A 15538-nucleotide genomic window follows, 5' to 3' on the forward strand; every position below is an offset into this window, starting at 1 on the left:
CTCCTGGCTCTGAGCTTAGAAACTCTTTCTGGAAGGTTTGTGGGGACCATATGGGATGCCAGGAATTGAATCCATACCTGCTATGCTATTGCTCCAGCCTCCTATCTTTAACACAGTTTTGGAGGCCAGAGAGTACAATAGATAAGCCACTTGCCTTGCTTGCAATTTACCCTTTTTCAAATTTCCCAGCTTCACATAAGCATAACCAGGTCCCATAAGCATAACTCTTGAGCAAAGAGCCAGAGATAGTCCCTGAGTAGCACTGGGTATGGACCAATCTCTTCTTCAAGATCACATATTTCAAGGGTTTAACATTCAAAGCACTAACATCAGTCTCATTTGACTTAAAGGATTAAATATACTATTTAGAGAATATATATAAAGGATGGGCATGTCCTATTTAACTACATTTCTAATCCTTCCTGCTATTTCCTCCTAAATAATTTGAATCAGATTAAATGTAAAATTTATTATGAGTTTTTCCATTAAAGAAACTACATAAGCCCAGTTTTCAATTTATCGAATAGTAGTTTTCACACATTCTGAATACTTATGAGATCTATGAGGTGTTACAAACCCAAGATGAATAAGATAGAATCTGAACTTAAAGAGCCTGAGAGTAGAAGTCAAATTCAGAGAAGCAGAGAGTAGAATGCTGGTTCCCAGGGGCTGGGAGGGGAGAGGGTCCTGCGGGAAGAAAGAAAAGAAATATTTGGGCCAGAGAGATAGCATGGAGGTAGAGTGTTTGCCTTGCATGCAAAAGGACGGTGGTTCAAATCCCAGCATCCCATATGGTCCCCCGAGCCTACCAGGTACGATTTCTGAGCGCTGCCAGCTATGACCCAAAAACAAAAACAAAAACAAACAAAAAAAAGAAGAATCCATGTGGAGATTATATGTCCAGCAGTGAATTAAGTTAGTAATACGGTGTTGCAGACTTGAGAGACTTAGCTCTCAAGTATCTACCCAAATCAAATAATGATGATGATAATAACAAAATAAACCATAATCGTAGCCATGTGAAGACCCATATCTATCCATTCTCTTGATTGTGATCATTTTGCACCACATACATATATCAAAACATCAAGTTGGACATGTTAAATATATATCTTAAGAGGATAATTGGATATCTGCTAAACACTTCATTAAAATACACAGAATGAAGATATATATATATATATATATATATATATATATATATATATATATATATTTGCTAAAATAAAATCTAACAGGTAAGTTACAATCATGCTAAAAAAAACTTAGGAAGAGAATAATGCCAGATTTCCAGGTAATCTTGATTTAGAGCAGGCCGTCCATGCACTCCGCAAACTCTTGAATAAAGCTTAACTAAAATTTATTTTTGCAAACAGTAAATAAAAAATATATCTACAATCACCCATTGAGCTTGGAACTCACCTTTAATGAGTCATAATAGCAGTAATATGTATCTTCAATATCCATCTCCAAGATGCTACCGTGAATAACTTGAGATGCATTCACGTTCACTGTCCACTGATAATGAGAGTTGTGGGAGTACCTTCCAGGCCAAAAGGGAGAAGCAATTTTCCCATGAGTTCCCACAATGTTATCATTGCCAAATACTGAAAGGGAAACGAGACAGTAAATCAGCTCTACCAACAACAGTCCTTTAATCAAGTGAGAGAAACAAAAGGCAAGGGGTGTGGAAAAGGATGAACTTTTAATTGATTGTGGTTTTTTCTTCAACACAGAAAGAAATATTGCTTCCCTTTAGGTTCCTGTGCTACCTATTAATTTCATGGAGGAGGCTGATTTGTGACCAAAATCTGCCTCTGTAGGCAGCATAGTATGAAAAGAGACAATAACTTCCATGTGAAAAAGAGTGTCCAGACTTCAGGGAACCAGGGAATGGCTGGCTACTGGCCCTATTCTTTAATTTGGAGTTACTAGGCTACCTATTTGACTATGTTTTACAGAAGAATGGAGCAACTTTTTCCAATCCTTTATTTTTTGGTCACATTGGTGGTGTTCAGTGACTATTCTGGTCCTGCACTCAGATTGCTGGAGATTGAATCCAAAGGTAAACACCTTAATCCCTACATTATCTCTCAAGTCCTGTTTTCCAAATTCTGTGTAAGAAGCCAACATTGTGTAACCACCCATAGACGAATTAATTATAGAAAAGTTGAGTTAAAAAATAAAGGGGTCAGAGTGTTAGCGCAGTGGTAGGGTGTTTGCCTTGCACATGGCTGACACAGGATGGACCTTAGTTTGATCCCTTGTGTCCCATATGGTCCCTCAAGCCAGGAGCGATTTCTGAGCACAAAGCAAGGAGTAACCCCTGAGCATCACCGGGTGTGCCCCCCAAAATGAAAATAAAAATGCTTAACATTTCATTCTATTCAAGAATACCTTGCCATGAAATCTAAGAACTTAAGGCAAAGCCTTTTAAGTTAAAGTTAAGCCATTTAATTTAAAACCTTACATGTTTTAACTTGAAAAATCTAGAGCTTATAGGATCAAATTAAACTTATTGGATATAAGTACGACTAAGTAGAAACCAATACATTAGAAGACTCTTAAACACATTATTATAAAAAAAAAAGTATAATTTAACATTAGGTAGAAATTAAAGCTAAAAAAAGAACATCAGAACATTGATAAAAAGCTTTTTCTGATTATCAGAGAGTCACTCAGATAGAGGTAGGCCTCAATATACCGTCAGGGTTATATCCTAAAGTGGAAACTATCTTATCAAAATGTACTTATTATACATACTCTATAGGACATCACAGTCAAGTCTCAGAATAAACTTTCAGTTGGGCAAAATCCCAAATTGAACAATCCAAAGCCTATTTATTGTTTGCTTGTTTGCTTTTGGTTTTATTTTTTTGGGTTACACTTGGCATTGCTCAGGGGTTACTTCTGGCTCTGCTTTAAGGATGCTGGAGATTGAATCTTCTATCTCTCTAGCCCCTAAAGCCTATTTTTATATAAAGAGTTGAATATTTCATGATGTTATATAACTCCCAGAGTACAGTGTTGAAAGTGAAACACAGGCCTTAGTGAATTTGAAAGCAAAATATCCCAAGCATGCTGGGCTAAACTGTCCACTGTCAGTATGGCTTGCTCGATCTCATGATTAAGTGCTGGCCAAAGACTCTGCCATTACTGAGACAAACTTACCACCTAATTCTAGACTGGTGAAAGAACAAAATTCCGACTCCAAAGTGGGCCTTACTTTCACCACACCATAAAGGTGCAGAATCATCTATCCTGAACCAGGGACTATGGAACATTTCCTTTAGTAACTATAATTTTCTTTAATAGCATTGCACACGGGTATAGTTTAGAGGGGAGGATAGAGTTCAGGGCTACTTTTGGTTTCTTGCTGAATAATCAACTCTACTCTTGAGTTTGTGGAATGAAACACCAAACAGAACCAACTCACTTTTAGTAAAGGTGGCTTGGAAGCCTGCGCCTGTGCCTGAGCCATCTGAGACGAATCTGACCCACAGGATGTGCTGCACAATGGATGAGTAATTGAGGGGCAGGGTGCTCCCACAAAATCGCCCCAGTAAGGGACCAGAGGCATTTCCTGCCCGGATCTCCACAAAGTCTTTGAGACAATCCCGAGAATCTTCCAACTGGAAAGTTCTGGTGTGGAAAAAAGAAGTACAAGAGGAGTAAATGCATAGAAGGAACTTGGGGATTAAGCAGAATCATATGCCACATGAGCCCATTCTGTATCAACTGATCAACTGTTTCTTTATCAGGTTCTTGAAACAAAATCAAAGAAGGTCCGAATTCAACTGTCATTTAAAGAGACAAAAACAAAAAACCACCACACAACAAATATGCATATTTAAAGAGTTTTCTTTCTTTGGGGGGAGTTGAGAAGTGGGCAAAAGCACACACTAAAAAGATATGATTATAACTTTAGAATATAAAAATTCTATAAGAGCTATAAAGTGTTAGAAGAATGCTAAAGCCGGGTATGATATTTGATTCTGGGTCCCAGCAAGAGATTCCTTGAGCTAAAAATGCAAACAGCAGTTGGACCCAGAGTGCAGAATGGTGGGGGACAGAACAGCTGTATACAAAAGCATGTAACAGAGAAGGGTAGGTGGGACACTGAAGAAATTGGGACATTTTTGATTTGATTAGATCACTGAACACCTTTAAGAAAACATTAGGATACATCATGGCTAGAACAGAATGATAAACTCCTTTTGAGACAGCATAAATGCCAATCTAAGAATGCGTACTTCAATTCTGAAAGTAAGAGGAGAATGTAAGATTTGTCATAATACAGGCTGATGTGCAAATGCATTGGATTCAACTTGTATTTTATCTTGACATTATGAGGACATGGGAAAATGGAAGATAGAAACAATAGCTTCTTGGCATGGTTATTCTTCATAACATATAGTATTTAGTGGCATTCATCTTAGTCCACATACGTGTAACACATGAATGAAACATGCTAATACTAGATCTGAGTTCTATGCAATTAAAATTTGGGAACAAATGCAGTTGTTATGTTTGCACCTGGCCGGCTCCAATGACTCACTTTGTTCTTGAAAGAAATGTAAGTCAAGATTTGAAAAATTATGGGTATACTGGTCATGCAGCTGAAAGCTGGCAGTCTTGAGGGAGAGGGTGGGCTAAGTCCCCATCTTGCTGAAGTCACTCCTGCTGCATCCATAATCACTGCTTTGCCTATGCTTATGCTTTGCCTACTTTACCTCTCCTCAACAACTCTCTGAAACAATAAAAATCTGACCAGGTATGCCATTATTTAGGCTGATATCACCAGGACCTTTATAGAGTAAGTGCCGCCTGCCCCACCTTCTTGTACTTCCAGAAGGCCTGGCAACCCAAAATGTATCCCACAAAAGCCACAGTATCAGCAACAGTGTTTGGGATTTCTGGACAATATGGCCAATCCATTGGTGTTTAGTACTGTCATCCCAGTAGGAACACACCAGTTTAGATGCTCATATGTACTGAAGTCACATAATGTTCAGAAACAAGTGAAATAACAGAATAGTCAGTTATCAACAAGAGCTCACTAAACCTTCTGACTGACAGAATGACCTCAATGGAGGTGCGATCATTTTCACAAAATTCCTTGTGGCTGTAGTTCTCCTTATTTTTTCTTCTCTTCTTTGTTCCTTTTTTCTTTCCTTTTTTTTTTGTTTTTTGGCCACACCCATTTGATGCTCAGGGGTTACTCCTGGCTAAGTGCTCAGAAATTGCCCCTGGCTTGGGGGGACTATATGGGACGCAGGGGGATCAAACTGCTGTCCTTCCTTGGCTAGTGCTTGCAAGGCAAACACCTTACCTTTAGAGCCACCTCACTGGCCCCTTTTCTTTTCTTTTTTAAATAATGTTTTTCTCACTTATCTGGAAACAAATGTATTATGATCAACTCTGTCAACTGTGATACATGAACTTTAAATGAAGTAAATTAAATTAAAAATACACATACAAAAGAAACTTAGCACTTACACTCTCAAAACTGCTAAGAAGGGCCAGAGTGATAGTACAGAGAGTAGGATGCTGGTATTGCATGCAGCTGACCCAGGTTCGAATCCTGGCATCCCATATGGACCCCTGAGTCTGCCAAGAGTGATTCCTGAATGCAGAGCCAGGAGTAACTTTGAACACTGCAGGTGTGGCCCCCCAAAAACTAACTAACTAAATAAATAAAAACTCCCAACACAATCATGGTAGTGTGGCACTTGTGCAATGTTGGCAAATAGCTGAATGGAACACAAAAGAAATTCCAGAAAACAACCCAAAAATATACAGTTCATTCAACTCAATTCATAATGTCAAAACAGTTTAATGGGAAAAAGGAAATTACTTTAAGATGAGGACAATGATAAACAAATATTTGTTAGGTAGGATGCAAAAGGCAGACATTTTTTAGCCATCTTATTCCTTAATTTAAATTAACCTCTTAAATTTAATAGAAAAGTCAATAAACACATGAATAACAAAATAAATAGGGCTAGTCATAAACTGGAGAGGAAGGAAGAGCTAATTGCAATGTATAAAGAGGGGCCAGAGAGATAGTAAATGCTTAAGTGTTCATGACTTACTCCCAGGGTTTTTATTTTATTTTGTGGATTTTGGTGTGACCCTTAACACTCAAAATTAGAATTAACCAAATGAAATTAAGAAATAAGTGATTGACAAGTCAAATAAAAAACAAGGAAACAAAAATGGTTAGGAGTCAGAGAGATAGTAAAGCGATTAGGGTACTTGCCTTGTATATGGTCAATCCAGTTCAACCTTGAATACTTGTCGTAAAAGAACAAAACTACTTAGCAAAATCAAGTAGGAATTTAATCTCGGAAGTTTGACAAAACAAAGGGAAAAACGCAAAGGAAGTCGAAGCAACAAGAACATCTGAAACTAATGAAACAGAAATATTGAAAATAACAGAAAAGATTACAAAGCAATGTTTTCTTTTACAAGATTAATATTGCTTAAAAACGATAAAGTGGTATGCATGCCACTCTGTCATTAACAGTAGTGAAAACCACAGTATAAAAAAGAAATGATATAGGGGGAGAGAGAGGGAGGTAGAGAGAAGAAGAGAGAAAGAGAAAGTGAAAGAGGGATAGAGAGAGGTAAAATGCCTGCCCCAGAAGCAGGCAGGGGAGGGTAGGTGGAAGGCTAGGAGGAATCAGAGAGAGTGAATGAGAGAAAAACTGGGGACAATGGTGGCAGGAAATGTGCACTGGTAACTTGTACTTTGTATGAATGTAACTCAATCATGAGCAACTTTATCCGTAAATAAAAACAAAACTGAAGTATGAACAACACGGTGCAACCATGGTGTTTAAGTAAAACGAAAGAAAAAATAAGATTGCTTATAAATAAGCAATATTATTAATAATAAAAGGATAAAATAATAAATATTCATTTTATTATAATAAATCTATTAATCTTATGCCAATATGCTTGAACTCTTAGATAATTTTCTATAAAAACACAGTACTGTGACTATAAAAACCAAAGAGGACCATTTAATCAATAAAATTCAAACTTCTTTACAGAAAAGACAAAACAAAAATCATAATTATCATTATTGTATAGAATAATTCTACCAAACTTGCATCTAAGATCCTGTAACAGAGAACAGAAGAGACTCTTGTTTAATTAAATTAGTGTGGGCTCAAGCAAAACCAATCAAGGGAAAACAAGCACAAAGTTCAGATTAAAATTCTACCATAAAATATTTGCAAAATTCTTAATTTAAAAAATGCAAATTTTAATCAAGTTGGACGCTGAGAAGAAAAATATCTATTAGAACCATTCACCATCTGTACACAAAGGTTAAAAGAGAAAAATCAATGCAGAAAATAGATTGAAGGAGGATCAAAGACAAGCTTTTCTATCAAAAGAAGTAAAAAAAAAAAAAAAAAAAAAAGAGTCTGTCAAAGCCAGGGGACAAAAAAGCTTTGACAAAATACCAAATCCATTAATCCTGAAAACTCTTACAGAGTTAGGAATAGAAGGAAACTGTCTTCATTAGATGAGAAATGCCTCTAAATCACCCACAGCAAAGGTGTCACATCCTTTCATTTCACACTGTACTGAGGGATTTGCCAGGACAATGAGACAAGAAATGGGCCGGATGGTTTTAAGGATTGAAGAATTACTGTAAGTCAATCCTGAAGAGTTTGTTCACCATAAACGTTGAGTGAACACTGCAATATCAGATCTTCATCAAGGCACAGAGGCATTGAATCAGAAACAAAATCACACTTATTCTGGAGGCTAGAACAGTTTCTCGATAAAATAGCACAAGGAAATTAATGTTTCTTTTGATACCAGCTCAAAAAATTAAAAGCTCACTTAGGTCATCTATGCAACAACTGTTGGCCGATTTCTAGATATACTGTAATGGGGAGAACAGGACAATGAAGGAAATAGTGTTTCTTTTTTCCTGTTAGGAGCATGTGTTTTAGAAAGAGAGAATATAAATAAATATAAATATTGGGAGGTAGCAGTCATCTTTTAAGAGGAAAAAAAAAAGAACAAGAAAAGTGACCTTGGAGGCCTCTACTAAGCACAACCTTGGGTCTGTGGGTCTCAAGCTCAGCATAGACTGTCTACATCTAGCTTTTAGACAATATCACTGCAAACTAGGATGATAATGAGAAACAGTCGTAAAGAAATAAGCCACCAGGCTGAGAAAATCATATATATATATATATATGATTATATGTCAGATACAATATATCTGATATATATGAATATATCTGATATTTTACATATATGATATATTACAAATTATATATCAATATCACTGCAAACAATATCACTGCAAACTAGGATGATAATGAGAAACAGTCGTAAAGAAATAAGCCACCAGGCTGAGAAAATCATATATATATATATATATATATATATATATATATGATTATATGTCAGATACAATATATCTGATATATATGAATATATCTGATATTTTACATATGTGATATATTACATATTATATATCAGATAGAATCATATATATCTCAAAGGTCTTCCTTGAAAATTCCCTACTCTTTCCTCTGATGAGGGAGATACACTCATTAGTGCTCACAAGTTACTCGTGACTTTGTGTTCAAGAGCCATTCCTGGCAGTGCTCAGAGGACCATCACTGGTGCCTAGGATCAAACCATAGACCTGGCCTTAACAGCATGTGCCTTACCCTCTATACTATCTCTTTGGGTTTTTTTGTTTTTATTATAAATTTTTTGGCCACACCCAGTGACTCTCAGGGATTATTCCTGGTTCTGGTTCATAAATCACTCCTGGAAGGCTCAGGGGACCATATGGGATGCCCAGAATCCAACTCAGGTATGTCCCTGATCGGCCGAGTGCAAAGCAAGTACCCTACTGCTGTCCTATCACTCCAGCCCCTGTGCTATCTTTTTGGCCCTTCATTTTGGCCTTTTGACTTTTTCTTTTTTTTTTTTTTTTGGGTTTTTGGGCCACACCCGTTTGACGCTCAGGGGTTACTCCTGGCTATGTGCTCAGAAATCACCCCTGGCTTGGGAGGACCATATGGGACACCGGGGGATCGAACCGCGGTCCATCCGCTTGCAAGGCAGACACCTAACCTGTAGCGCCACCTTCCCGGCCCCAGCCTTTTGACTTTTTCTAACAGAAAATGTGTAGCTGTGATGGTGTCTGTCAGAGAATTAATCTGACTCCTTCTTGGGATTGCTGCCACACTTAGTACTAAAAATTAAGTTCCAGTCTTAAAAATATGATATGTGATGTGAAGTCTCTTAACATTGATTTCCTCATCTTACAGAAAGCAGAAAGGAAAGAAAGAGAGATCAGTTTCTTCAGCAGGTGATTTCCAATCTAAATCTTATGGCTCCACTAGCAGTACATGGCACAGAAAATTGTTTCTTTGGGCAGGAAAACTGACCTTTTAGAATCCAAGGCATCAGAATATGAACCCCAGCAAGGTCCCACCCAGGTAAGTCAGTCACTTGCTTTGCATGTAGCTGACCTCTGTTCAATCCCTAGGACAGGATATGGTCTCACAAAATCCTTACCAAGGGTGATCCTAGGAGTAATACCTGACTGAGCACTACTGGGCATGTCCCCTTCCCTCTCCCCCAAAAAATAGAAACAAAAATAATTGCCCAATGGTCCACCAGATGGCTAAATGCAGGTCTTTTTGGACTGGGTATCAGCTGGACATAATTTAGTGCTAAACAGTTAAAAAAGAGACTTAATTATAAGTAATGGTAGAAAGGGTATTTAAGAATCGTATTAAATGTTTAAGAATGCTTCATTTCTTTTGGCCATCTCTGTTTTAGGCCATTCCATTTTATAAATAAATCGACCCTCTTTGCAAACACTAACTAAATTCTCTCAGTAAAATTACGATGTGGAATAAAAATAGTCATCTCTGGTTCTCATTATCTCATTTTGATTTTTGAACCAGGATCAGTCACTTTCTAAAAGCACTATGCAAGCAAAAAATATACCTTCCATTAATTCCTTTAAATATATGTTTTATGGAAAAAGAGAGTGACACTCTCCTTTTTCTTTCTCCCTCCCCACACACACCCCTGACACACACACATACAATTTTGGGGTGACAGCGTCAATCATAACTTCCCCAGTTTTTCTCCCCCACTCAATTTCACCACAGTGTCCACATCCAAAACTCATGTTCCAGAACTTGATATCTTCCATATGCTTCTCATATATCTCTCATCTGGATATAGTTTAGGCAGGGCAAAAATAAACTCACAGGCCTTGCCATTAAACCTTTCTCCTCAGCATTTTCATGAAAAGGAACATCTTGCTTTCTACAAATCTAATGCTAAAAAAAAAAAGTAAGCAATACGAGCACAACGAATGTCTTTGGGTAAGAAAGGAAGAGGCTAAGAAGATTAAACTTACCAAGATTTACTTGCCATGAAACAGTTAATTGGATAAAACTTGATTTTCTTTTCATTGTGACATTTGTTTGGGGGGCCACATTTGGCACTGCTCAGGGCTGACACCTAAAATCTGTGCTCAGAGATCACTGCAGGCAGTGCTGGAGTTTCTTATACAGTCCCAGGGATCAAAGTGGAATTAGATACATAGAAAGCAAGTACCTTACCTCTGATTCTATCTCTCTGGTCCTTGAACTTGATTTTTTTCTATTTTTCTTTCATCTCTCAGAAGTAGAACCCTGTGCCTTCCATTGAATGTTAGTTGTGAACTGCCACACCAGACCCCACCAGACCCCTTAGACATGGCCGATGGAAAAAAACTTTATATTCTTTGAGCATCTAGTATGATCATCCAGTGCTGTGAATATGAAATTGGACATTCTTCATCCTGACAGTGTCCCCTAAATTTGTTAGGATGAACCCAGATAGATTAAATAAATTTTTGGTTTTTGTTCTTTTTTTGTTTGTTTGTTTGTTTGTTTTGTTTTTTGGCCACACCCATTGGATGCTCAGAGGTTACTCCTGGCTAAGCGCTCAGAAATCACCGCTGGCTTGGGGGGACCATATGGGATGCTGGGGGATCGAACCGCGGGCCTTCCTTGGCTAGTGTTTGCAAGGCAGACACCTTACCTCTAGCGCCATCTCTCTGGCCCCAAGGTTTTTGTTCTTTTGTATAAATAGCGTCTTGGAAATTAACTCATTAGAGATTCATCAAGAATTGGGATTCTGTCAGTTTTAAACTCCCTCAGGAGCTAGCAACTTGGGAGCACCTGTTTGATAATGGTAGTTAGAGACCAATAGAGAAAATATTAAAGAAAAAAGTTGTTTGGTAGTATGAGATCTGGGAAAGTGTATAAAGGACCTGAACTATATCTTAAAAGCCAAGATCATGTTTCATTCACCATCATCTGAAGGAAAGAGCCTATCAAGGGAGATGTATGTACCATTTCCTGCCTAGCACATACTAAGGCTTCATACACAGTTGATAACAGATGAATGGGTACATCTACACAAAGGAATATTATGCTACCACCAGCAAAACTGAAGCCATGAACTGTGTAGCAACTTGAACGGAAGTGAAGGGCATCATGTTGAATGGAAGAAACAAGCCAGAGGCAGAAGGACAAATTCTCATTTATCTGTAGTCTATCTATAAATAAATCAAGTATCAAGTGATAATGCACCTTGAGCACTGGATTTCAGACCTTAGAGAAGCAGGTGAAGGTGGCAATGGGGAAACTGCGAGGCGAACTAGAAGTAATGTGGGAGCATACGAGGAGGGTCTGGAGCATGTAGAGGTCAAGTGAGGGAGCAGTGTACACCAAAATAAATAGTCCACCAATAAACAGTGTGATAGGGCAAGAAAGACTGAACCAGAGGTGACACAGGAAAGGGTAGAAAGTTAGCTCAGCACCTCAGTGGTGAAGGTGTGCAGTGACTTTGTACATCAATACTAAAAAGTTCAATGTTATTTTAACTCTATTACCTAGACAATAATAATAGTAAAATAGTCTGTTGGTGACTAAAGGAATCAATATATCAAGAGAAAATAAAATATTTGAAAAGAAGACAGCTCAAAGGGCTGGAGTGTATGTTCTGCATGTGGAGCTTTGGAATCCAGATCCCCCAAACTGCTCAGAGTGGCTTCTAAGGAACACACCTTGAACTGGCTCAGGGCACCACAGGTGTAATAAACCTTCTCTGTCCCCAACAAAAGACACAAATTTCTTCCTATGTGGAAATTTTTGCTCCATGATGACACTCAGATATTCATGTGAGGCACTCAGAGGGACCTTTCAACTTCTAAACAACATCACCTGGGCCTTGGGGAGGCATTGTCTGACTGAAAGCAACTTGAAAAGCTTGACAGTGGCCTGCTGGCTTCCTATGATCTGTCTTCAATGAACAGAATGGTATGTAAAGGAGGAGGGAGTCTTTCTGGAATAAGGGATGCATAAAGTTCAACTGTGAATAACTTTGTAAATCACAGTGCATTAATTTAAAACAAAAGATAGAATTACAGTACTCTGAAAGTGAACATTCTACCCATGACTGGACCCAGAGCTCTGGCATATGCTTCTGGTATGCCAGGCGGGGCTCTAGGACCATTCTGGGGGTCATTCGGATGCTATTTCTAACCAAAGCTATGACTCAAATAGGAAATTTGCTAAGACACTCCCTCCACTTCCCATTGCCTTTTCTACCAGTTGCTTGGACACATGTCCTATGAGTGCTCTGTCCTATTAGTAATAATGCTTCCTTCCTGAAGACTTACTGCACTAAAACAATATGCCATAAAAAAAGAAAAAGATTTACAGAAATGACAGCTGGAGCTGGTTGCCAGGGGAGCTGACAATGTTCCAGACACATTCCACATTCAAGGGATAGACTTCTGGATAGCCAGGGCTGTCGAAGGTGCCTTCTGCCATGTACAAGCTTCCACCGCAGGCTAAAGAAGGGAAAGGGAAAGTGAGTGGTAGAGCAAAGGTCAAACACAGCATCCAAGCATGCTGACATCCACTTCACACTGGTAAAGACCCACATCCAGTCTAATCAGAAAAAGACTTGGGGTCCTATACAGATGGAGGGAGTCCCTAGAGTTTCTTTGCTAATAACCTTTTCCTCGTGTGAACTATAATACAATATTATATTCCTTATACAGTCTCTGAGCATCAAGGATGAGTTTCAGCTCTGGAGAAAAACATGAGGTAGTATTTCAGCTTTTAATGCTCAGCAGAAGAGTAAGGCGCCCTTCCTCTCAATCTTAAGGGGACCAAAACCTGTTAAGTGAATGATAATAAGGAAGCTGACAGCTGATTGGAAGCACTCTCTTCACTCAGGGTCTTAGAACTAGATGGTTCCTCCTTTGCCTCCTTCCCATGGGTGATCTCTCTTCCAACACCAGTGCCACCTTGGCCAGGGGAACTGGAGAACAACCACAATCTACTCATAAGTGCTGCCACCAGATACTGTGTTGTCCCAGACCACCCCAACTAGTGTGAACGAGTTTGGTGACAAGACACAACTAAGCAACTTGCCCACTCATTCTAACCAATTCTCACATCTGCATTTATGATTAGAAATATTAGTCAACATAAAAGCCCAGTCTGGAAACAACCCGAGAGTCTCTCAATGATGAAGATGTGATCTATAAAGATGTGTTGACAAGAAGAGAAGGAAAGATGCCAAGGTGACATCAGGAAACTGTCCCCAAGCCCAAAGGTAAAAGAAGCCCAAAGAACAAAACATGGCTTTTTACTACAATCCCCGTGTCCTAATAGCACCATTGGCTAAGGCATCTTACCTGATGATGATGGTGTGTATGTAGCTTGGAAGCCTTCAGACGTCACACTATTATCAGAGATAAACTTCAGTGTCAGGGCATTGCTGAAGGAAGTGATGGGGTGGGGCATAGAATCCCCACAGTAGCGACCTAAATAATGAAGATGGGAGATGAACCATTACATAGAATCCATTGTGGTTCCTAGAAAGCATGAAGTTAGTAGAACCACACACACACACACACACACACACACACACACACACACACACACACACGCATGCGCGCGCGCGCGCCAACCAAATAAATATCTAGTTGGTGAACCACTTAAAGCAGAATCCACATTTGACTCTATGCCCAAGAATGAATAAAACAAGAAATCCAAGCAAAGAATCTTTTGTAAGCAGGATAAAGAGTATTAGGGGAAGATAAGGAATAAAAAAGAGTTGCAGTGACTCCAACTAGAACATGTTAAAATCTCCAGCACAGGATGCCCTACACTAATAGAACCATGGGCATGGAATAGCAAAGAGGTGAGGAATAGAGCTAGAATACCTGGGCTCAACTCTGACTGTTTCCCCATTTGATTAATGAGAGTGTTGATTAGAAACAAACCTATATTATGTAGGCATGAGGGTGATGACTATAAAGGTTTTAGACTAATACTAAGCACAAGGCCAGTGCCCATGCCAGTATATGTTGACACATTACACATAATAATATGTATGTGTTATAACAGAACAATATAATGTTATGCCCTATCCTTTGTGAAATACTGGCTGAAAGCAAGCAGACATATCCACAAGGAAGAGTTTACTTCCCACTGCTGTCTCAGCGACTGTTCTATACTGGGAACAGAGCCAAGACATAGGCAATCCCTTTTCTGAGGAAATCTGTCCTATGGGTGGAGACAGAATTATGTGACAGAGTTCCGACAGAAATCAATCCATCTGGAAAGTTGAAGTAGACTTATTGTTTCATTAGAGACCATTTCTGAAAACAGTAACCAGTAGTTTTTTTTTTTTATTTTATTGGGATGTAAAACAAAATTATAGTTTTCTCTTATTTCCCCCTTTTACTTCATGTTTTTTTTCTTCCTTCCCTTCTATCAAGTGTTCAAACTGTGGCTATATTAATTAAAATTTTCTCAATGAATGCCTCCTGATACTGAAATACGTTGCATTTTTCTTTGGCATAAAACTTTTACACACATAAAATATGTCCCTGGTGCTTTAGAAATAATAGAGTGAATAGAAAGGGCAGTTGCCTTGCATATGGCCAATGTAGGTCCAATACAAATAGTCCAATGCATATAGTCTCTCAAACAACTTCAGGAGTAATTCCTGAGCATGGAGGCAGAAAGAAAGAAAGAGAAAGAAAGAGAGAAAGAAAGAAAGAAAGAAAGAAAGAAAGAAAGAAAGAAAGAAAGAAAGAAAGAAAGAAAGAAAGAAAGAAAGAAAGAAAGAAAGAAAGAAAGAAAGAAAGAAAGAAAGAAAGAAAGAAAGAAAGAAAGAAAGAAAGAAAGAAAGAAAGAAAGAAAGAAAGGAAGGAAGGAAGGAAGGAAGAAAGAAAGGAAGGAAGGAAGGAAGGAAGGAAGGAAGGAAGGAAGGAAGGAAGGAAGGAAGGAAGGAAGGAAGGAAAGATGGAAAGATGGAAAGAAGGAAGGAAGGAAGTAAAGATGAAAAGAAAGAAGAAAGGAAGGAAAAATGGAAAGAAAGAAGGAAGTAGGGAAGGAAAAAGGAAGGAGGGGAGGAAGGAATGAAGGAAAAGAAAGTAAAATCGTTTAGATTTTAGATT

General features: G+C 38.4%; 1 protein-coding gene across 1 annotated transcript in view; it reads right to left on the reverse strand.

Annotated features, from left to right (window-relative positions):
- Positions 1 to 15538, reverse strand: part of CUBN (cubilin) — a 253967-nt gene that overhangs the window by 91463 nt on the left and 146966 nt on the right. The window contains exons 35-38 of the mRNA XM_049777740.1: positions 13766 to 13894; positions 12778 to 12910; positions 3437 to 3642; positions 1423 to 1607 (exon numbers count right to left, since the gene is read on the reverse strand). Of these exons, the coding sequence (XP_049633697.1) occupies positions 1423 to 1607; positions 3437 to 3642; positions 12778 to 12910; positions 13766 to 13894 (653 nt within the window). The remainder of the gene's footprint in view (positions 1 to 1422; positions 1608 to 3436; positions 3643 to 12777; positions 12911 to 13765; positions 13895 to 15538) is intronic.

This window comes from Suncus etruscus, chromosome 7 (assembly GCF_024139225.1).
Source record: "Suncus etruscus isolate mSunEtr1 chromosome 7, mSunEtr1.pri.cur, whole genome shotgun sequence".
NCBI lineage: Eukaryota > Metazoa > Chordata > Mammalia > Eulipotyphla > Soricidae > Suncus > Suncus etruscus.